This window comes from Genypterus blacodes, unplaced genomic scaffold (genome assembly GCF_046128005.1).
Source record: "Genypterus blacodes isolate CSIRO-AG114 ecotype Tasmania unplaced genomic scaffold, CSIRO-AGI_Gbla_v1 ptg000215l_1, whole genome shotgun sequence".
Taxonomy (NCBI): domain Eukaryota; kingdom Metazoa; phylum Chordata; class Actinopteri; order Ophidiiformes; family Ophidiidae; genus Genypterus; species Genypterus blacodes.
In genome coordinates this window covers 1166373-1190675 of record NW_027467014.1, presented here as the reverse complement: position 1 = coordinate 1190675, position 24303 = coordinate 1166373, and the positions used below count along the sequence as shown (strand labels likewise).

Here is a 24303-nt window from a genome sequence, read left to right as displayed (position 1 = left end):
AGTGAGCTCGAAACACCTTGGTTGCAGTTTCCATCCCTATTGATGTGATTTAGTTGCCTTCCCAGCACGTGCAGCTCCAATGTCTTCCTCGGATTTGTTTGTTTTCATCTTAATGCAAGGTTAGAATGGAAGGGTGGGTTTTATTTGCTGTTCAAATTCAAGATCAGGCGCTCTGATTGGCCTATCTGAAACCAGCAGATGTGCATTTTGTTTGGATCGGACGTCAGCCAGTTGGTATTGGGTTTGTTGGGCATTTGGTGTAATCCCACCTCAGAATCCCCCGGGAAGAGCTGGAGGACGTTTTGGATACTTTGCTCAGCATGCGGTGTGGAAACGGGATGGATGGAAAGTAGACAATGATCATGAAAAGCTTTCCTGGGCTGTCAGACTTTTAATTACCGCGTATGTATGCAGGTGTGGGTGCTTGTGTTGGCACCTACATCCCTGTGGAAAAAGGGAAACCGTGGTTGTATGTGTGCGCGTGTGTGTGTGTCGGCAGGCCTCTGGCTGTGTTGTCTGGTGAGTGTATAGCAGTCTTACCTGTGTGACCTCATGTTTTCGGTCCTGTACAAATGAGCAGAAGCAGAGGCTGTGTGTCGGCCAAAGAGCACAGCGAGCGGGCTGAGGTCATGGTGAGATAGGGCTTGTGGAAACAGTGATGCTCTCGCAAACACGACTGGCCCTGGAAACTGCTCCCTCAGGAACACCAAACACAGGACAGTAAAAATCACAGTGGGCGGTCGGAGAGCGGAGCAGACGAGCCCGCCGCTCAGCCAAAACACGACCTGCTCTTTCCTCAGGTCCCACGTCCAGCAGCGCAGGCATGCAGGTTAAACGTGGATTGATCCTAATATGACATACATGCCGTTCCCAGGCTTATTGCTTCCTGAAATCACCCACTGCTCGTTAAAAAACTCAATGCTATTTATAAATGTAAATCACTCGACCCAGAACACGAGAACAGGAAGAGGTTTTTCTGTTTTCTCAGAATTTGTTTTGGGTGCTCTATCTGTTTCCCAGACCCCGACGCCTTATAAAAGATTTAACATGTTGCCTCTGGAATGACATCACCCCCATGGCTCATTGGAATGATGTCACCACAACCTGCAGGAGAGAAGAGATTATTTTTTTGTTGAACTTCTCTGGAAACTGAATGCTGTGTGTGTGTGTGTGTCATCTGATGTTTCTGCGCAAATCTGTTGAAAAACTTTGCTCTGATTTTCATTATCGTATTGACAGATGTGTGATTATAGGTCGACTGTGTAATATTCCAAAGATTGGAAAGATAGGACGTTCACTGTGCATCCCAATTGAATCAATTTGGATATTTGATAGCAGCAGATGTTTACCGGTTTGTGTTTCTGTGTGCTTGTTCCAGACGGAGACGATGAGAGGTGCTCTGAAGGATCTGGGTCTGAATATTGTGGACATGACGGACGAGAATGCCACTCTGGACGGAGGAGACGTCCTGTTCACAGGTAGACTAGACGGCTATTACACCACCCATACAGCACCGACCTGCCATCCACACTGCAGGAAAGCAGCAGGGATCCTCCTTACCGTGATTTATGGCTGAGTTCATGAAGGATTTTGCCCGTTACATTGTGTTGAAGCAGACCAATGTGGTCCAAGACACACTGCCGGACCTTCGCCGTTATTGCACCGCCATCAGGTCGACTAATGTGTCTTTTGTTGCCTAAGACGTGAGGGCCAACATGTCCAACATTTGGTGATAAAAGACTGATTCATCCTTGAGATCAAGCACTATTTGTAGGATAAGCCACGCCCACTCAAATTGGCAAAACTTTGAGGAAAATCAAAAGCTTGGCTCATACATTCCACATGTTACGACAGAGCTAAATTTGTAGGAAGATGTAGATGCAAAAAAATCTGCTTGGGGAAAGATTCTGAATGATTTTGATTTGGAAAAGGATTTTGAAAAGTTTTCCGCCATGGGCGTCCCCAATGTGGATGACTGGAGACGTAAGGAGTCATGGGAAAAAAAGAAGGTCAAGAGTTCAAAAGCTATTACATCACCAATATCAAACCCATCATAAAGGTCCTGACCCTGACACCAAACACACAACCGCCCACGTTACCTCGGTGACAGACAGCTAGATAATACCAATCCGCTCGGGTGCGTGTGAATGTAACAAAACTCGATGCGTTTATCAGGGCAGACCAAGAGCTCCAGAGAATCTCACCCTGTCATAGAGGCCTGTATCTGTTTGTACTCACGCTGAAGGCAGAAGAAGAAGAAGTGAAGACAGGAAGCACTCAGGAGCAGCTTGATAGATAAACTGTAGTATGAGCTTCTGCAGTCACGGCACACAGAAGCTTTACTAAGCAGGCAGACTGTTGCGTGTGTGTAAGTTGGTTTCTGTCTGGTGGGATCCCCCCGTACTACATTCCACTGAGCAGCCTCGGTGACCCGGTTTCTCACAGCGCCAAGTAGAGTTTCACCCCAAAAACTGTGTGCTAATCCTGCACGACGGCAATCAAATCATCCAGTGATCCAACCTCTTACCGATGCTTCATAATAGCCTTCTCCTATTCCTCTGGCATGGAGTAATACAATCAATGAGAGCGAGGAAGCACCAGCACGGAGGTCTTTATTGAATTTTCTGTACATTCTGCTACAGCCGTGTGGTGAGTTTCAAATGTGGGTCAGTCTTCTACACGGCAGGGAAAGGCACGGTACACTTAATTGGGTTTCTAGACGCTGGCTCGGTGCTCTCGTTCCTTCCAGCTGAAATCGGTTTCACATGGCAGGGATAGAAACATTTCCTGTTGGCAGGGCCAATCTTTTTTTTGCTAAAGACTCTGTACATTAGCAGCCCATCCCCGGGCTCAGTACAGCCGAGCCGGACAGTCTGGCTGAACGCAAAAGGTACACACAGCAGCGTTCAGGTCTTGCGCCACTAGGTTTACACGTTTCCTCCATTGCTGCTGTTCAGGATTGTCTTCATGTTGTGTCTAATTAATACTTTCAATGTATATAAGCTCCCCAGGTAGCAGCTGTCTGTGTATCCGCTGATGTTAGATCCTTGCTGACTGATTAGAGAAGAGGGCGACACCCTACGTCTTTCACCGCCGTCTGATTCTTTCGCAGGTCGAGAGTTCTTCGTGGGCCTTTCCAAACGGACCAATCAGAGAGGAGCGGAGATTCTGGCTGATGCTTTTAAGGTGAGTTGGTTCACTGCGGTGCTATTAAGAAGCCATGATGATATGAAGTTAAAAAGAAACTGATGCCCACAGAGAGACAGACATCAAAACAAACCTGTGTGATCAAGAGCTCTGCCTTCGTCTCTGTCGTACAAATTCGTGCCTCACCAACTTTATAATCTTCGTTAGTGGTCAGGAGTGGCCAACCAAGCTAAACCACTTTAAACCACGAGATACGTCACCTTTCAGGCCCTCGTTGACGTGTATGCACCGTCACTTCCTTCGTGACTATTTGTTTTACTGACATAGCTGTCGATTCAGCTTCCTGCACTCCACCTCTTCGTCTGACCTGAAAAGCCACAACCCAAGCTCAATGATGTCTGCTCCCATATGACACACGCACCCACACACACACACACACACACACACACACACTCATACCAGATATCGTTCTAGAATGATTTTCAGGGAAACAAGGACTTTATACTGGTCTATCATATGTTACAGCTGACAGCTGACTCAGGAGTTCACCCAAAGGTCATTGCCTCAGGAGTTCAGCATGTTGCATTAGCCTGAACGGCTGTGCCTCCATCTTTCCATCTGTATCTGATTGGAAGTGCTCATTATGGATGCCTCTGTGTTTTTCTGTTATCTCCGATAAGACGGGGCTTAATGACCCGTCTCTGGCAAATTGCAGCGGGAAGAAAAAAACTCCTCTCGGCCTCCGTTATTGTTTTTCTGTTTTTTATCAGTTTGATTCCACCGTCGTTGTTGTTTTTTCCCCTCATTATCGGATGAGGGATTATTTTTGCTGCCTGCTTTGTTTAGCGCCGCACAACTACGTGCAGATGTGAAGCGCCCGCGGGCCCTGGCAGAGGTCAGGGGGTCACTGCTGATGGGATGCATTTTATCAGCCGGCACTTAAAAGGCCCTGATGTTACTTCTTCTGTGAAGCGAAGAAGTGCTGACTCCAAATTTGTACCGATAAGTCGCTCACATCGTCAGTGTGTTTGTCACATTTGTGGGTCAGTCAGTCAGGTCTTATCCAGTCACAGCGTGGCAGGATTGTAGCCGCTTATAGATAGAAGATAAAAATATGTGGAGCTATTTCTGATTTCACACTGTAACGGAACTTCCTGTTCCCTGATGAGATAAGAGGAAACTTCGGATTTCGTAATTCCCAGCGGTTCTGCTATGTTTTCCAAACAAATGCCAAGGAAACGGTTCACGCCAAAGAACATCAGGAGTGGAAAATGTTCAGTTGTGATAAAGTGGCATTTGTGGCAGAGTTATTTTGAACTGTGTTTGTCTGCGTCAGTGGTCCTGAAACTGACACATTTAGAACAGAAGTATGTAGTGTGTATAATAATGGAAAACTCAAATACCTCATCCAAATAGAATATTAATGACACTTATTTGTACATCGTGTACCTCGGTCAAGGCTTCAGGTAACACTGGCGGCACACAAGGCACAGCTTAAGGACCACAAATCTTTGTTGTAGAGGCAATGACCAGAAATGACACGTAGACATTCTGTACATTATACAACCAGACTGCATTAGACTCATATGAAGCATCGTATATTCACAGGGTGGAAAGATGGAACACTGTATAAGAGTTTATGAGAGTTACTTTCTTTGGCTCAAATCTGTTTTCATAGGTTCATACATTTACTGACATGGATGCAGGAAGAGGAAGTCTTCATCCATGAATTAGAATACGACTCGGTATCGCGTCGGGGTTTACGAGCCTCAACAGGACCAGAGCCTGGTTTTTGCATATCACAAGACGTGTGTTTCACAGTCACACACCGTACGGCCTCGAATGGAAAGCTCAAATGGCTTTATGTAGGAGAATGAATCAGTTTGTCAATTCAAAGGTCAAAATACGGCAGATTCGAAAACCTTCATACATTCTATTCATTGGAGTAGAAATCGTCCCTTCTTGTACCATTTGGAGTATTTATCTGTTACTGTGAAGGTAATTAATGATCACGTCCCTGCTTTTATCCTCAACCTGGCAGGTTCATGGCCTCATTATATCCCATCAGTCTGCATGGGTGATAAACAGCTGTGCTCAGGTGTTTAATGGAGCTGTGAGCAGCTGACTCATGTGTCGGGTGTGTTTCTGTCACATTTCTAATGACGATATGCAGCCGGAGGAAGGCTTTACCGTCACGCTGCTCCCCCTGCGCCCGCTGACATCATCATCCAAACACTCCCAATGTCTCTGCTGCCCCAGCTAACCACTATCTCCTTTTTAAAGGACACTTAAACACATTTTAATAACTCTGCAGCAGCCACCACAGTGCTACTCGTTTGGATTTTTATGACTTGAATGTACATGTGACATGCTTCCTCTCGGAATACAAGGAGCTTTTCAGGGATTTTGTGTTAATATTGCTGACAAATATATCTTTGCGGGATTAGAACAGATTTTGCTGTGTGTGGCCAAATGTTAATGCTTCATTTGTCTGTCTGACAAGTCTGAGTCTGAGTGGCTTCACCTCATGTTGCTGTGTGGGTTTCACAGGACTATGCCGTGTCGACCGTGCCGGTGATGGAGGGGCTGCACCTGAAGAGCTTCTGCAGCATGGGGGGGCCGGGCCTCATCATCATCGGCTCCAGCGATCCAGCACAGAAAGCCCTGAAAGTATGGAGTGTGTGTCTGTGTGTGTGTGTGTGTGTGTGTGTGTGTGTGTGTGTGTGTGTGTGTGTGTGAGCCCATCACACCCCAGTTGTCACCTCTCTCTTAAACTATCGAATCAGTGAAATGGCAAAGTTTTCTTGAAAAGCCTGTTCTTTGCTTGTTTCTTCTCCTTTTTCCCTCTCTCATCACACGTGTTGACTCACAGCTTAGCTGCCCTCTTGACTGTGCGCACACAGACGCCACCTGTCCCCCTAAATCCTCCCTCATTAACTCGCACTCTCAGGTAATCTGTAGGGATTGCTTGTGGCGCTCGCGCTCTCACCTCAATCACAACGTTATTGTCTTTCCATTAAACAGCCAGAGCTGCATAAAGCGCTTCTGAATCGATCAAGCTCCATCGCAGCACTAAACCTGGTAAATACCCCCGAGGGAGGCACAGCGGCTCTTCATGAAGGAGAGGCAGTAAACACCACAGACAGATTTTGTCATTTTCTCGAAAGGATTAATGAACCTCAGATGGAATTCTCCCTCAAATTCCCACCCAGCGACTTCAGCCACTGTTACCAGACATTTTGGTGGCATGTGTGATTCACAGACATACTTTTGGATTTAATGAGATAAGGATGTAGACTTCACACACACGCTCAGATAGTCCACTTGTCCTCCCAGTGTGATAGCTCCCCCTACTGGCCCTGTCTGAAACAAATGGAAAGTGATCCAATGTGTCTCAGGGCCAATTAAAAGTCGTCAGATTGTAACGTTCCTTAATAAGCTCTTCGGAAATGCAGAAGGTCAGACCGGTGGGCTGGTGAGGTTGCTTGAATCGCTGAAGGGTACGGCAGAACTCAAACATCTCTGGAATAAACACGCGCGCTAATTAATTTAATGTTACAGCGTCGACTCATTAGGATTCCAGACTGTTTGATCGCCCCGGTAATTATCTGCTAGAATGAGGAGTGGCTGTAATGACACACCGCTTGCTTTCTAATTACGGCATACGTCACCCTCTCTTACGGCGTTTAGCTCCCGTTTTAAAGCACTTTTAACGACCCCGGGTGTAATTAGGCAATGTTCTCTTTGCAGGGGGGGAGTCGAGATGGCATGAACGCTCTTTTTAATGAATTCAAAGTGCTTGTTTTGGATGCGGGTGCAACTGTTGTGGCTCTGAGGGTCTTTTTGTGTGTGTGTGTGTGTGTGTGTGTGTGTGTGTGTGTGTGTGTGTGGGGGGGGGGGGGGAAACACTTCTCCAATAATTGAACTTGTCTTCACGGGGTGAAATGTTGTTGCTGTAGACGTGTGAGGCCTTGAGCGAACAAATGCAAGGAGCTAATGTGATTTTGGCGTTGGTTCACCTCTATTTTAATCCTTCTTCACACAAAGTAGGAAGATGATCCGGTGCAGCAGGAGCCCAGTGCGTGATGTCCGGGATCGGCAAGCACGCTGACCGGATGAGTTTCATCAGCCTGACTTATTTATCACTGCCATCACTCTGCTGCTCACACCACCAGGCTTCACTCATGAAGTCATCACCCTGAAATACCCCTCTCATCACACACACACACACACACACACACACACACACACACACACACACACACACACACACACACACACACACACACACACACACCCCCGCCCGCCATGCTTTAATCCCCGCCACTCGCGTTTGTGCTCGGCGCGGTTTGATTCATGAGGTCATTTCTCTCAGTAAAGGGGTTTGATCCGCTCCCCACAAGGTTGTTTACACGCTGGAGAATTCTGGAAAATGATGTGAGGAGGTAGTGAAGGTCACATTCGGGATAGGGTTTTTTCGCAAATCCACACTGTAAATACGCCCTGTGTGTGCGTTCCAGTTAGCGAAACAGACCGAATGTTGTCTAGAAGTCATTGAAGGTGACCGAGTCATGGCTCTCAATGGAGGGCCTGGGAAAGAGTTGCTCATGTCTGCTGACTGATCAGCTTGACATCATGAGAAAACACTCAGCAATGAATGCGACTTGTGTTTCAGCGTGGAATCTCTCCCAGAATAAGCACAACTGTGCCGCGTCCTCCTCTCCCCTTCCTTCCGCCCGCCCGCCCGACTCGTCCTCAGCAGTAATCCGTCCATACGCAACAAACTATGCGCGTGTGTGTGTTTGTGTGTGTGTGGAGGGGGGAGAAATGACAAATATTTACTTAACGCCAACAGGAAATGATTTCAATCTTGTTTCCCATCAGGATTTGGAAGCGGCCTCCTGTAGGATTCAGAGTGAGGCTCTAAAGTGACCACTGTACATATTTAAAACAGGAGCAAAAGTGCAGGGATGATGGTTGCAGACATGAGATCCAGTAATCTGGCTGTGTTGTTGTTAATTGCTGAAGTTTGCCATTTCTGATGGAGGGATTTTATTACCTTCCAGTAAATATTTAGTTTTATCTGCTCTGACTGAGCTCCTTCTGCTGCCCAGTTCCCACTCTTGTGTATTAGCTGGATCTCAGCCACCGTCTCCACGAAACTCCATGCTTGGTGGAGTGCCAGGATGACTGTGCAGAGGCCTCAGTGGCAGCAGGGGATCTCCCAATCTGGACTCCACGGATCAGATGACCCCAGGCAGATGGACTGATTTCAGCAAAGCCACTGAGAGTCGATGATGATATAAGAATTGCTGACTTGCCCTCCTCATGCATGACGACACGTAGATTCAGTCACAAGCGTTTCTATGCCTGTAATTTGAGATGAGAGAGACGACTCTTGGGTTATCGTGGGTCAGTGAGATTGTAATGTAATGGGTTTGTAGAGAGAAATGGCTTTGCTACGCCTCACGCCTGTGTTCTTCATAAGAGTGGATGGAAGAAACTCAAATGGTTGATTTCAGAACAGTAATGGATTCAGACCAGCCAATAAGAGCGCCTGCTCTTCAATTCAAACAGCAAATTAAATCCTTCCTTCCATTCAGCCTCTGGTTGCTATGAAAACAAGTGGTGAGATTTGTTAGCGTGTCTGAGGCCGACATTCAGGCTGTAGTTGCGGGGAAGGCTGCCGTCTTTTTCGGACTAAGAGGTTCTGATAGTGTTTTCCTTAATATTGAATTTGTTCCCTTGATTCACCAGGATTTCATTCATCAACTGTGGTCTGATCAGGAATGTCAGACTGGCACAACAATTAGGGCTTTTCGACCATTCATCATGACAAAAAGTTTGGGATCATCAACCAACATTTCCGTCGGGTTAAATTTCAACGTTTGACTTCGACATTCCAACACGTTAATTTCCCTCCTCTGAGATGATCCTGTGTGTGTTTTGGGTCGCGTCAAAACCAAATTCTAGTAAACCGCCTCCCTGACATCGCCTTGGATCACCCAGATGATCTGTAGCATGCAGGAGATGTGCAGGTTTGCTCTGTTTGTCCTCCTATGAAACACTGTTTTTGCTTTTCCACCGTTTCCCTGATATATGACAGACGAGCAGCTCTATAGATTTCTGCAGGTTACTCTTCCAAAGGGAATCGCAAACCTTTCTCCTCGCCAATGTACGTAGGCAGTTGAGATGTGTGTCCATTAAAAACTCTCTCCTGTTGTTAAAATAAATAAGTGAGCCAATAGTCTGGTCTCACAGTGAGAGGACTGACGAAGCACAGAGACGGTTGATTTAGCCAGGTTGATTTTCCAGGGATTTAATTGCATTTCATGGATCAGAACCTTACATGAAACACGATGCGGTCCTGTGGTCGGACATTTTCCTTACATCCCGTATAGTTTTTCTTGCTGTTATTACTGAGACTATGTGATGTTTTAGAGACGGGAGTGAGAGCTTTTAGAGGGGGAGACCGAAGCAGCAGCAACAACTGTGATCTTTGGTGGAGTGAAAGTTTACTCTCCCCTCCACCGCTCTTAATCCCCCTGTGTGTGAGAGACGGCGTTGGCGGTCACGCACATGGACAGTGTTTTCATTTAGGGCCGTTGCAATCACGTAACACGCCCAAAAGTGACCTGGGAATGGGAACGTTTCTGGTCTACTTACGCACACAGACACAGACACACACTCACACACTCACACACACTCTGCTGAGCTCCACCCTGCGATCGTGCTCTCACAGAAATCGCCATGGCAGTTCCTATAAATTTAATGAAATTGAATTTATATTGCCAGTTTGCATTGGCTGCTAATTCGCTGCCTGTAGCCGGCGCTCACATTTTGCCAAGGCCCCCGGGACACTTCATATTAAGTCAAACCTAGGGCAGGGAAGACGTTTTACTCACGTCAGCAGTCAAGACCAATATAAGCAAAAGACATGATGCGTTCTTGTAATGCACAACTTCCTTTTTTATTAATTCCCTTGATCGATGTTGTTTAGACGTTGCTGTGCCTTTGCGTTTCCTTGGATTCCCTTGGATGCGGTCAGTCTATATCTGCAGGTTGCACAGCGATGAAGCTTCTGCTCGTAAACACACGATTCATCCTTTTCTTTTTATGCCAAAGAAACGCAGTTATAGAAATTTCCCTCATGAACCAGCACCTGTGGCACCGGCACAGAACACAGAAAAGCTTTCACTCCATGAGATGGAAATGCAAAGTCTCTATTTTACTATTACGTGAGAATTAGAGTGAGTGGGTGAGCGGCTGACCCTGAGCTATAAATTTATGATTAATAATAAAAAAGATTCATCTCCCTCTTCTGAATGGCACGGGCACGTCCTCTGTGTTCCAGCGGACAGAATGTTTGTGTGTACTGAAAGCGCCTCCAGCACCACAGAGGCCTGATGTGCACACAAACCGCACACATTTCATGTATCATCACATTTAATCACAACCTTTCCTCCAAACTCCTCCTGGCTGAGAGCAGATGTCACATATTTCGGCTGCAGCGCAATCCTGAGTTTTGACAGACTGGCAAGCGCGGGGATTGTTGTTTCACTGCAAGAACGTCATGGGTTGTGTCTACGTGGTTCTCCTCAGCGTTCTCTCCCACCGACAAACCCGAGCACCTTTAGATGAATTGGTCTAAATTGAAGTCTAAATTGTCTGTAGGTGTGAATGGGAGTGTGTTTGCTAATCTGGTGTATAACCGTCTGAACTCGTCTGTCCCCAAAAGACTCAATGTCAAACATCGACACAATTTAATGCCAAGCAGCACCTGTACAGTATCTCGGCTAACGCTAGCGTGTGTACTGAGTGAAACTACAGGACAGTTCGAACTATTGATGCCTCACAAAGTTCTTGTATGTTCTTCCCCTAAACCCTGGGTAGAACTTCTCCAGCAGAGGAATGTGAAAACAACCCTTTACTGACAAACTCATCACATACCCATCAAACCTGAATGGTGGAAGTCAAACACCCAAGAGATGGAAGCATTTTCTGAGTGTAGGGGAATCTTATAAGATGAGGGGAGCAGACAGCAACGCAATGAAGAAAGTATGGAGACAGATCAGCCTGACACACACTTCTCAAAATACCTCTCCTGAATGTTCTAGCTTTTGATTTTTCCTCAGTTTCCACCTCCCCCTCCCCTTTTTCTCTGAGGTAAACGTCCACAGATGTTCTGCTCATAAACATTAAGAGGCACCTGCCCTGCATTCTGGTCATAACATCCTCACCGCCCGACTTCCACTTGGCAACTCCGGCGTCTTCTCAGCCTCTTCCCCTGCAGGCCGTCCCACCTTCTACTCCTTCAGATTACATAAATAACATGACATCTGCCCCGAAAGAATGTCTGTCTGCTCCTGTGTTCTTCATCAAGGCCCCCCAGGCCCCCGAAAGTGGTTTGGCCAGCAACAGGATCTGGTGCAGCCTCTGGTGCGGTTGCCTTGCTTCTGACTCAAAACGTCTGATCGCCCGCATACCTGTTTGTTTCGTCTGTCTCCCTCAGACTCGTGTGGACGTGCACGGTCTCTTGTTTCTCCAGTTGGATGTCCTTTCTGGCTGTCTCACCCGTCTGTCTGTGTCTGTGTCTGTGTGTAGATCATGCAGCAGATGAGCGACCATCGCTATGACAAACTGACGGTGCCTGACGACATCGCTGCCAACTGCATCTACATGAACCTGCCCAGCAAGGGCCATGTGCTTCTGCACTGCACAGCCGAGGAGTTTCCAGAGAGTGCTAAGGTACAGCGCTAAACACACACACACACACACACACACACACACACCAATCCTATCGTATGCTCTTTCAAGGTGAATGAGCACTGAAGAAACACTGATACCTCTTTTCCATCACTGTTGTGCCATTGCTGGTTCCAGGGCTGAGCTCTTCTGAGAACCACCTTGGTTTCTCAGTAGCTTCTGGAGCTTAAAAAGCAATGTCATAATTCCTCCCATCTTTATCTTATAAGCTTCTCTTGCTCAGGTTTCTCATGAACTATTCCTCCTTCAACTTGCTTATTCATCATGCAGCTTCTTCATATACATTTTCCTTTCATTGTAAGGTTTACAATTTTGCAGCTGAATCTCTTTTCTGTAGCACGTTAGCGGTAATTAATAAAACGGTAGGTAAACTAACTATAAGTCTATTCGAAGTCTGATCAATGCATCTCAGTCTGGCTCTCCTTCCTATGCCGACACCTGGTTACCTGCATCAGTCGTGCTCACTTGATGGGGAGCCGTTCCATCGGCTAAACACACAGGGCAGAACAGGGAAAGATGGAAAAACACTGCAGCAGGATGGAGGAAGGATGGAGGACCACCGGTGTCGATGAAAGTAACAATTTTCTTGCCGTTTGATAGGAAAATTAGAAACACAGTTGGTACGTTGGCGCTATTTCAGGCTCCGAAAAGAAGACACAAGTGTCAGAGAAATATGTAACAGTTTGTCCTCGGGAGCCGTATGAGAACTTTCCCGAGGAGCACGTGTCCTCGGTTAACCCTGACCTGTATGCTGGCTCACTTAGTCGATGTTTTCCTCTGGATTATCAGTTATACAACGACGCTCTGGGAGACGCACGCTGGCCTACTTGCATACATTGACTTTGCACCTCTGCACCAATAAGTCTCTGTGCCGTTTGTAGACTCTTCAGTATCACTTCCCGCAGCAGCTCTCAGTGAATGACATGTTATTCCCTCTCTCGTCTGCTGGGGTTTGGCCAGGCTGAGCAGAGGCTGTGTCATTTAGATGCTTTGGGGTCACTCCGCATCCCCACGTGCCAAACGGAGCTCCTGATTCTCATGGGACGGAACCCAACAGCCTACAATCTGCAGAGACAGTGTTCAGACCTCAAAATGTACTCTGTGGTCAAAACCCCAACCTCCACCAGTTATTTTTAGAAGGAAGAATTTACAAAATTATGCGTCTTTGGATTTACATCCACTGCCGAGGCTCAGTATTTTCCAGGAAGATCAACAAAGGAAATTCAATTCAAGCATTATAAAGTCTGTTTGTGTATCCCGTGCTTCCTGCTTGGAAAGGAGGGCCTTTCAATGGGCCGTGGACGGTACAGAACCTTCATTCTTTTCATTTAGACGTTTGGACTGGTATTTGAGAAATGTATGTTTGTTCCATTACCCAGAGTTAACAAATCTATTCAGACTCCACACAAATCCACCTGGGACTCACTTTTAGTCCCAAACCTGTGTTTAAGGAATGCTATTTTCAAGAAAAGTATAAAAAAATCCCGATATAAAAGGCCCAGGAAAACAACAATAATAGTTTTGTTGCCTTTTTGTTCTGCGTTCAGTCTGTCTGCAGTGTGTTGCGTGTTTGCCGAGGGAAAATGTTCCTCGCTTCTCCAGTAAGATGTAGAGATTTACTGGCGCTCAGCACGACTCCTGCCGCTTCCCCGCTGTAAACGGCGTCTCGTCCTCATCTTTTGTCTATTTTTAGCTCGCTTGTGAACTTACATAACAAACCCACATGAACAAAGGCGGGGGGGTCATGAGAGAGGACTGGCAGGGTTGGCGAGGGGGGAGGGCATCTTATTAGCGTGCGGTGGTGGTGGTGTAGAGGACGAGGTGAGGAGAACCAAGCAAAGAAACCGAGCAGACAAAAGCCCCAGTGAAATATAGCAACCCCCCCCCCCCCACCACCACCACACACACACACATTGCAACCAGAGTAATGAGAACACTGCTGGAAGTGAGCAGAAGAGAGAGCGGTAAAGACAGAGAGACCCAGAGGAGGGGGGTGAAGTAAACAGTGGGGGATTTACTGATCCAGCAGTTGTGTAAACGTGCAAACCTTTTCCCCGACTTGACCCTCTGACTCACAGGCCACAGTTTTGTAGACTCTGGTTTTCCTGGCTGTCTAAAAAAAGGCCTCAACAGCTGATATGACATCATCGTTTGATATCGTACGGGTTCTCGCTGAATTCAGTACCGTCTTTGTTTGGGAAAGAGGTGAAAGTATGAGGGGATGAAATCAGGAAAGAAGGCTGGGTGTCCTCCAAACTTCAAATCCAACAAAGGTTAAGGAAATTCAAAAAAACATTACAGCCCTCACTCACATCCTTGTTTGTCAGGCTCAGAACTTATCAATCAACCCTTGTATATGCCTCAAGTTAAGTAACTTAAGAGCCAAATTCCAGACAAAATCGTGACCACTGCTCTTTGTCCTGGCCTTTTTGGACTCTAATACATCTCTACCTTCAGGAAGTTCTCCTGCTTCTTACTGTCCAATCCGTTTCCAGATAGCAGTTCCAGTTGTTGCATGAGAGCCAGTTGTTCCACATGTGGTGTTCAGGCATAAATGCTGCCCAGTCTTTGCTTAAAAGGCCTCACCTGTTGTTTATAAACAATCTGCAGCTTCAAAGGATTTGAGCTTTAGCTGTCACTCAAACTGCTTATAACTTCTTCATCCTTTCAGTTCCGAAACCATTCAGGCAGCTTCAGACCTTCAGGCTTCATTCTCTCCGCCTCTTCTTCAGCATTCGGCAAAACCTTTCAGCAGCTGCAATCAAAGGGCATTTTCTTCAGGAAACCCATTTTTACTTCACTAATAATTTTCTAGCTACTTGTGAATTGTGAATTACAACAAGCACCTGAAGGCAGCGTTTTTTTTACTGCAGCCTTGTGATCAATAACCTGATTACAGTTTGCCCTCGTTTCTCCCTATTAGATAAATGCTGAGAGCAGATCACTGAGGAGTTTGTGACTCTTCCTATAGATCGTATACTGTGTGGAGGTTTGAGGAAGAGTTTGGTTCAAACTTGGCTCCTTGTTTACGTTAAAGCTTCACGCGTTGCTGCTGAGCTCTTCGGCGCCCGACGTGATCACACTGCCCCCCACGTGAAAGAAGAAGCGGTCAGAAGCGGTTTTATGGCGATTTGATCACCGTCAGCCCCGTTGCATCATGGGGGAAGAATCTGTGGAGTTGCTCCCTGTGGCTGTGCTGCCGCGAGGCCCGGCTCTGTATCACAGCGGGGTCGAAGCGAGAGTTTAGAGAGAAAAATATCTCGGGTTTGGAAGTGTGGTCGGAAAACGCCGGTTTTCTTCTGGAAAAGCTCCACGGGGTGACACATTGCTTTACGAGGGTCTTTGGGGAATGTTGTAATAGTTCTCACTCCCACTTTTTTATACACTGCCGGGAGACGAGGAGCTCTTCCTTCGCATGTTGCGTGTTTGCATGGCCCCGCAGAGCTTTTCTATCACACATCACAAGCTGACAACAAGAGTAAACAGAGTTAAGTGTTGCATAATAGGCTTTCCCTTCCAATCTACGTGCTGTCAGCTGAGCGGAGCTCGGCCTTTTCCTAGACAACTTTAGGTGCTGGTCAGTGTTTGCTTTTTTGTATGATTATTCTTTCCCTTTAATGTAAACGGAAAAGGGTTTTGATTTTTCTGAATGTGTCATAGCTCTAAGAATGTCTTCCAATAACATATAGGCTGATGTTTTGTTGAGTTTGGTCCAGAGCTGAAGCTACACGGTGGCTTTACGCAACCATTTTCCCTTTGGAAACACAGAGCGTTTATGAGGTTACTTCGGAAATGCTTGGACCTACATAAACCGTCGAAACAATTTTGGAATGTGAAATAATAAATGTGCAGGGGAAAAAATGCAAACCAGTAAAAACACACATACACACACACACACACACATGATGTCTGAGATCTAACGGCGGCTCTTGCCTGTGTGTCCTGCAGATGTTTGAGAAGCTGAAGGACTATATGTTGATCCCCGTCTCCAACGCGGAGAAGGTAAAAGTGGACGGCGCCCTCACATGCTGCTCGGTCCTCATCAACAAGAGGGCCAACGTCTGAGCGCGCTCAGTCCGGGGTTCCGACAACACCGAGCCCGTTTCTGCCCGCTTCAATCCTGAAGTTTCCCATCGCTGCTTCGGGGTGAGACAGGCCAGTTTGATTTTGCGAATGGGAAAAGAATAAATACAGTATATACATTTAGGAGCAGTGACTAACACTACCTGTTTCCACCCCAAACACACTCGATTCACACTGAAATAGCTCATGAAGCTCACATGATAAGAAGGGCAAAGTTGACAAAACTTAATTTTGTGTATAATTTTACAGTTTTAGTGAAAGAATGGAGATTTTGATGCTGCGATCATGTGGGAAACAAGGCGTAGTTACAATAATTACTTGACTATACTCTGTGTAAAATGTTGAAGTAAGAGAAGAGAACCACATCAAATTTGAACCATTATTTGTTTTGTAGTTAGAGTTTTTGCAGCTTTACAACAGGCTTGTTATTTACAAATGTAACTAATGGCGGAGTATCGCCTCCTTTTAACCAACTGTACCTGTACAGACCCCCTGCTGAGCTGGAGATGAACCTACTATACGGGGAAATCAATCTGAGTTTTTGCTGGATTAGAATTCATTAAGAAGCCTGCTGAACTGCTGAACTCTGATTAATTGCGGCGTACACCACTAACACGTGCTTCTACGATGTTCACGAGTGACAATTTATGTGGAGACATTTAACAGATTTTCCTGTGTTTGGCTATTTCCTTTTGTAATCCACACCTCCGAGAATCATGTGTGGAAAAAGACAAACCTGTTGAATGAGAGCAGACTTTCCAAAGCTGCTGTTATACTGGTTTTACGTCCAATTTTATTCCCTACTGGAGTTTGCTGGAAAGTGTTGTTTTTGTATTCTTATTGCTCATGTTTATGTGATTGATTAATACTGGAAGAACTTAATAATCAAAATTTTTAACCAAACGTCCTCATTAGTGGAGGCAAACTGATCAGACGGCGACCGTATGTCTGGATCTCTGCATCCCGTCCAGTTCAGCGTCTGTATTGATTCAGGTGGGCTCGCCACTATGTTTACCTTTAACCTTTCATTCTTACCAACATAACACCTCTGCTCCTTTTTAATGTTCTTTAGAACTACAGACTTAACCGCTGTTGTTGCCATATTACCTCAGTTTGAGAACCACTGGAACTCCTCCTCCTAGCTGGATGTGCTGAACGCTCTTAATACACTGGATTTCCTTATGTGTTTGCATTAATAACTGGCTGCAGAAACTTTAAATACGATTTAACACAACACACTGAATGAAAACTGGCCTCCTTATTTTGTTAGGTACTGTCTCTTTAAGGCCCTTTGTCTAACTGGATGCATTTCTAACCCACACTCCAGATTATATACAGGATAGAAATAAGGGAACAACAGTAATCTGACATGTCCTCTTTGAATGACGTCGAGCTGTGTGTGTGTGTCTGTGGCCGTGTTGCGTTTGTGTTGGAGGCCTGTGTGCGCCAATCACAACATCCCTCCGCGCACACATACATACAGTATATATATTGTGCGTGTTGACGCCCATCACATCTTAAACAGTGTTGTTTCTCAGTGTGATTGCAAGTGAAAGTTAAGGAAATGACATCAGGAGGTGATTCAGCCTCCCCCTGTAGACGTTTGCGTACAGGCAAGCGGGCAGTGATGAAACATGGAAAGAATTCCTTCTGGGAGGAGAAGCTTGTACGCCAGTAAACACTGACTCGCTTACACTTTGTCTGTCTTTCTCCCTGCGTCTCTCTCTCTCTATCCCTCTCTCTCTCTCTATCCCTCTCCCTCCCCGGCCCCCTGATATTGCCTCATAGGCGATTCTGGGGTAATTTATGGCCATGATATCACACAGTCTGGCGAGGGACTGGGACGGCCTGCTGTGAGTGTGTGACATTGGTGTTGTGTTTTATAGGAAGTGGTTGGCTTCATGCATGGTGATAGCATAGCTGCAGCCAGTCCAGCTCTGATTCCCACACAACAGAGACAACAGCAGCAGCAGCAGTTGTACACGGGGGGGGGGGGGGGGGGATATTTGTCTAACATTATGGTCTCATCATGCAGCATCGTAGACGCTATAACCACTTCCCACCGCTCCCACGCCTTGGATTCATCATAGCTGTCCTTCTTATAGCCGGTACGCGTTCACATGTATGACTGTCAGGCCGATAATTGCACCCTGGTTTTTACTTTCCCAGTAATCTCGATGTTATGATTGCCTGAGTTCCAGCTCAGGTCTCTCTGTTTCCATAAAAAGCTGTGATTGATGTTTTTGATTCTACGCCTTAATTTGATCTTTTCGTCTACTTTGTGTAATAAAGTAACACCGAGCATTAAGCTGTCCTGTGTGTTTTCTCCAAAGTACACATGTAGCACAGGCGCTCTGAGGTAGTTTTAATTCATAGTTTTTGGCAAAGGATTTAGCAGAATTAGCCTCAGAATCAAGGTGGTGAAACAGAAAACTGAACCTGGGCAAATGTCTGAACTGGCGTTGCCTTAGAGAGGAAGTGCTGGTGCTATACTGCCACCTAGTGAGGAAGAATGAAAGCCACAAACAAGGTCTGTTGTTCAATGTACAGTATGTATTTATTTTTGAAAATAATGTGAAATGCTTATTAAAGCATGATAATCTATAAGCTAATTTTCGCTTATCGAAAAAAAAAGGAAATGTTTTTTTAATACAGCATTTTGAATGACATATTTACAACAAAAACTGACTTGGCAGTTGTAACTCACTTCCCAGGCAGAGAATGAATGAGACTAGACTGTTAACAACATTTAAAGATGCAATAAGTTCACACAAAATTCGTTTTTGGGTAAAGTTAAGAGATCAAAACACTGGGGACAGAAAAGCAGCACTCTCACTGTAGTACTCTGTGATTTACCGCCCTCTAGTGGACAGAAATGCACTGCAACCTCAGAGCTCAAGAAACCGTTTCCAGTACTTTGCCTACAGACTGACTCAGCTCTGTGTCTCTGCTTTAAAGGCTGAACCTGTTTATAAACAATCGTCAGCTTCAAATTATTAGAGCAGGCCTCAGGGTGCATTTTCTCCAGGAGATGCATTTCTAGTTGATATTCATTGATTCATTATGATTTCAACTTTATCAGCCAAAATAAAAAATACTTAAAGATGAGAGAACAAAAGTACAAAAGGCATCTCGACAGAACAAACAGGTAATTATGAAAGAAATATAATATAATAGATATAAAACAATCAAAGATGTAAAAGATGACAGCGATAAATAACTGATGAATGTTATCTTCAATCAATGAACTATGACACTTTAATTGAGTTCCTCTGCCAGAGCCCTGATGCAGTACAGGCGGACAGTATCTACAGAATAGATGTGGTTATTATACAGCAGCTTTCTATGGTGGGAAGTCGGTATAGAGGTTTCCTGTGTCCTGGGCCGCAGAGTCCTCACCGTCCCGTCTGTCCACGGGCTCAGCCAGAGGCGAGTAGGACTGGTTGAGGAAGTCGCTGCACGGGCATGATGGGATACCGGCTGAATCGTCAGAGCAGGAAGAGCGAGCCGTCGCCTGCAGAAGCTCAGCCCTCATCTCCTGGTCTCCTCCGTCTCCATCCTCCTCATAGACGTACGTGTTTTCTTCAGGACAGAGGACGACCCTGTCTTTGTTTAGAATCACGTAGTCCGGATGGACCTCAGGTTGGACCCCCACGCTTCCGTCCACCTGTTCCCTGCCGCCGTCCTCTGGCAGTTGCTGGCTGGAGCCGTGCTGGGGCTTCCCCGGCCCCGGAGCCTCGGCCTCAGACGTGACCTCCACCACTGTTGTCGTTTCCTCGGGGCACTGCTTCACCGTGCTGGAGGGGTCCTGGAGTGTGATCACAACGCAGATGAGTACAACATGTTTCTAACACACAGCGTTATGTTAGTGAAGTCCAGGAAATGTGTAATGGCTCTAAATGTCTGATTATGTGACTCAGCTGAAAGATACAGAAGTCACCACTACTGAAAAACATTCAAGGATGCTAGAATTGAATGTAAGCCACACACTCTACACTCTTCACACATACACTACAACAACTCATCTGCTTATTTTCTTCCTTCCATTTCCTTTATTCTAATGTCTGAACCCATTGTGTGGCTGTAGTCGGGGAGAGACTCTATTCTTTTCAGCCAAAACAGCCCGGATTCAATGCAAATCTAATGTAGTGTGTAGATGAATCATACCCATCTCTGTCTGCTGAAGTCTGTCAGGAAGCTTTGCAAGACCTTATCAAGGTTTGGCACCGGTGGCCAAAGATGCAGCTTGAGCTTCCTGTGAAAACACAAAATAACACACACACAAAAATCTATGCATGCTCAACTTCTGCTTGGCATCAGTTTCAATTTCATGTCGTAATCACTTTATTCACCTGAGGTACGTTGGAAACAGTGAGATCAGGGCAATGGCCAGGATCAGCATCACCACAGGAATAAACAGGATAAGCAAGGCGCCTGGAAAATCATTTATTATGGTTCATTATCATTAATTGATTACATTTAACGCTCCTTCAGGGATTATTAACTGAAGCTCACCGATGTCAGCAGGGACGTCTCCACTCAGGACATGTGACCACTCGCTCCAGTGACCCGAGTAGACGGACCCGTTTGGTTTGGCCCTGACCTTTGCCCTGTACCGGCTTCCTGTTGGAAGCTCCAGACACGCCTCCGTCTCTGGACCCTTTAGGGACAAAGTCTGAGGACGGAATAATGAATGAGGACACAAGTCTGTCCAAGAGCTTGACTGTGGTCTCATTGCCAAGACTTCCAAGTATACAACTGACTATATTTGTATTATTTAAACCATTAAAATCCTTATATCCCCATCATTGATGACCCTGCAGGCGTGGCCTCACCATCCAGGCTCCGTCCTCTCTGCCCTGGTAGCCCAGTTCGTACTGCAGGTGAGCCAGCAGAGCCTGGAGAGGAGCCTCCCATGCCAGGCACAGCTTCTCCCTGTGCACCGCTGCTCTCACGTGACCCGGTGGGGGTGGCTTGACTGGAAACACACACACACACGCGCGGGCAAACACATTTGGTGATTAGATTAAGGCAGATAACCGCCACAATCAAGATGTAAAGCTGTACAAGTTAAAGGGCTGATCAGTGAACTTTGCTGACTTTCTCTCTTGAGCTGCCTGGATGAGCTAATGACCTCACAGGGAATCACTGGAAAGAAGTTATTGGATTAGAATTTTACATTACATTGCTATGTTGACCAGTTTTGATGTCATGACGATGTAATGAAAGTAAGAAAGTAAAGTAATACAGGAAAATATGTTGCTTAGAGATCTGACTTCCTGCATCTATCCACCTCATCTGCTGCTGACAGATAACAGACTGAAGCTACTTTGCTGCTGTTGTTTCTCCTTCTTCTCTCTGTTCTGAAACGTCCACTGTCCTCTGTCCTCTGTGAAGACACCAACAGGAGAGACAGAGAAGGACCAAACAACATCACTCACTGCTGCTGTTGAGATTGAAAGGCTCAGAGTAGAAGGTCCTGCTTAGCGGTGCAGGAGCTGAAGCCTCCACCAGCTTGACCCGCATTAGCCTGGACTCATCCCCATGGAAACGGCACAGGTCAGTCCACTTCCAGTCAGGCTGACATTCTGTCCAACCCGAAGCTTTGCTGTTGAAGGATTAAATCACAGCAAACATTGTGAACTGCCGAGTCGTACAGAGAATGAAGAGATGTGGACCTCGTGAACAAAGCAATCTGGTGCTACCTGACATCCGTCTTGTAGAACAGCGTGTAGGTTAACGCCTCGTATTTGTTTCCGTCCCACTGACAGGTGATGTTTTGGAGGTGAGAGGTGTAACAAATCAGGGAGATATCATCTAGAAAAGAAGAGGTTTCTCATTAAACCTGAGGTGGATGAAGCTGCAGGGTGTGTGTGGGCGTGTCCTCTGGGACAAGGAGCCATCTCGAACACGCCTGGGCCGGCCCTCTTCAGACCTCTGGCTCACCTGCGCTTTGTGGAACCGTGGCGAGCACTGGGTCGGACCAGTGGCTCCAGTGTCCTGCCTCCTCACTGAAGCTGTGCTTGACTTGGACCTGGACCTGAACCTCCTCACCAGGTACCAGAGAGACCAGCTTGTGGGCTTGCATTCCCTTTCCCTACACAAATCACAAACACTGCAGATTTGACTCTGAAATCAAGTGTTTTCACTCATGTTGTTGTATCACAGCTCACGTTTAGGTTTTGATACCAAGATACTGTATCTTGGAGCATATCAAGGAGGATTTCAGACATTTTTAAAGACTCTGCACACCCACACAGGTGATTTCTGTCACTGATTCTAGATCTTGAAAGTTAGAGGTGGGTGGGGTAAAGTGCCTCGCCCTCGCAGGTGGAGAAAGTACCTCCAATGTCTTCTCTCCCAGCAGCTTGGACGAGTACCATATCCTGTAGGACACTGTGTTTTCCCATCGTTTTGCTCCGTGTGTGTACCAGGTCACGTGCAGCTGTGCCGCCTCGCCCGTGTGACGTAAAGACACGTTGACGGGACGATCCAGGAGAACTACAACCAGAGAAGACAGGAAACGTGAGTTGGAATTGAGTGATTTTGTCCAGGATAGACCTCTTATCTCAGAGTCAAAGTGAAAGCCTCACCCTGATCTTCCACGAAGACGTTGCGTTGGTAGAGGGTGGTGTCACTGCGAGAATCCACCACTTCAATGTGTGTGGCGGCAAACAAGAAGATGTCAGATTCAGGGAAGTAGCAGACGTGGAGGAACGTCCCCTCATCTGTCCTCTGGACCCACATGGCACAGCTTTGGGTTCGGCTGCTCCACAGGCGTGACAGAAAGGATAGAAAATGGGAGTCTTAGAGTTGGAACAGTTGTAGGTGTTGAGTTTCCTGATCATTGATGATGTTCGTGTGTGTGTCTGACTCACTCATGAGTGTGATAGATGAGCTCATACGTATGGTTGTCTGGCGTCTCAAAGAAGCAGGTGAGGTCGTCTTCTGTGCGGCTGAAACATTTTGGATCGTCCTCGTCCTTCAGGAGCAAAACATCTGCTCCACAAACACAAACACACGTGACAGAAACCCAGAGAAATGATATTTAACTAAAGCACCAGATGTTATAATGTGTGGAAAAGTGATTTTGTTAAAGGCTCGTCAATGTAAAAATGTTATAAACACGAGTTGCTCCCATATATCACCACATAAACAGGAACATCTCACACTCAATTGCTATCATCTCAGTGAATCTCCCTCTCATCTCCTTATGCAACAACAAAATAAAACCACATTTTACGATTCCGTTAAATTAAACATGTCCAGAATGTAATAAACACTACACAACGTTTCTCACAAGAGGGCAAGTGGGGAGTTAACATCATAAACATTAATGTGCTCCAAGTTATTTCCCTCACATTCTGTTGCCACTTATGGTCTCAGTGATTAAACACAATAATAATTAAACGATAAAACTACATTTGAACAAGATGGGAGTGTTTCATTTGTATTTTTCGGTTTCCTGCTGTTCATAAATGTGTCGCTTCCTCAAATTAGCAGATTGTACTTTGACTTATTCGGAGGGAGATACCCTGGAAATAAGTGTTGTATTCCTTATCGCATGTTTTTTTTATCTGTGAACTAGAAAGTAGAATTCTAAATAATAAAACAAGAACGGTTTAGAGAAATTTCCAAATAAGATTCCACCTTTCTTGATCTTTTCCTATCTGAGTGTGTGACGGTGGCTCAAACTGTGAGTACCTTCCCTGGCCAGCTGACGTCCCTCTGCGTCCTGGCAGACGATCCCCGGGAGACGCATGACTCGTATCCATAAACCAATCAGAAGAATCTCCCACCTGCAGGTCAGATCCATGGAGGCGTTACACACTCCAACCCGTCATGGCGCTTCAACTATACAAAACACTCGATTGCCTGTATCTGTGTGTGTGAGTGGGTGTATGTGTGTTCCCTAGTTATGGATGGATGTGAGTGAGCCGGTGTGTTTTGAGTGAGCGCTGCAGAGTGGGCCGGCTCACAGTGTGTTAGACAGGAAGTGTGTTTTGTGTGGCGTTTAGGAGACCGACGTCTTGTCAGCTCACACACTCAGCTGCTGTGTGTCGCCTGTAGTTTACGAGGCTGTCCATTCTGTTTCCTGCCGTATTTCAGCTGACAATTGAATCCTTTACTTTAAATAAAACTCCTCAATCGAGTTTCATGAACGCCCATGATTTATCTCTGACTCTGGGTTTGTGAACTCATTTAGCTCCTTTAGAGATCTACAGCGTCTAAATCAGTGTGACTATGGAGGCATGTCCGTCCTGGGGGTCATATGATAAAGGTCAAACATCTTTGGGTTTGATTCGG

The 24303-nt window shown here is 46.1% G+C and overlaps 2 protein-coding genes across 3 annotated transcripts in view; one reads left to right on the top strand and one right to left on the bottom strand.

The window, feature by feature from the left end:
- Positions 1 to 18206, top strand: part of ddah1 (dimethylarginine dimethylaminohydrolase 1) — a 60171-nt gene extending 41965 nt beyond the window's left edge. For both annotated transcript variants that reach the window (XM_076170213.1, XM_076170212.1), the window contains exons 3-7: positions 1379 to 1478; positions 3113 to 3186; positions 5698 to 5817; positions 11752 to 11895; positions 15862 to 18206. In XM_076170213.1, the coding sequence (XP_076026328.1) occupies positions 1379 to 1478; positions 3113 to 3186; positions 5698 to 5817; positions 11752 to 11895; positions 15862 to 15978 (555 nt within the window). In that variant the 3' untranslated portion in view covers positions 15979 to 18206. The remainder of the gene's footprint in view (positions 1 to 1378; positions 1479 to 3112; positions 3187 to 5697; positions 5818 to 11751; positions 11896 to 15861) is intronic.
- Positions 18207 to 18515: 309 nt separating this feature from the next.
- On the bottom strand, positions 18516 to 23945 carry mpl (MPL proto-oncogene, thrombopoietin receptor). The gene is made up of 12 exons (XM_076170208.1): positions 23701 to 23945; positions 22875 to 22995; positions 22590 to 22762; positions 22340 to 22497; positions 21943 to 22093; positions 21702 to 21813; positions 21438 to 21604; positions 20832 to 20974; positions 20512 to 20671; positions 20349 to 20430; positions 20164 to 20251; positions 18516 to 19804 (listed from the first exon to the last, which is right to left on the bottom strand). Exons 1-12 carry the CDS (start codon positions 23810 to 23812, stop codon positions 19340 to 19342), a joined length of 1932 nt encoding a protein of 643 aa, XP_076026323.1. The 5' UTR covers positions 23813 to 23945; the 3' UTR covers positions 18516 to 19339.
- Positions 23946 to 24303: the final 358 nt, after the last annotated feature.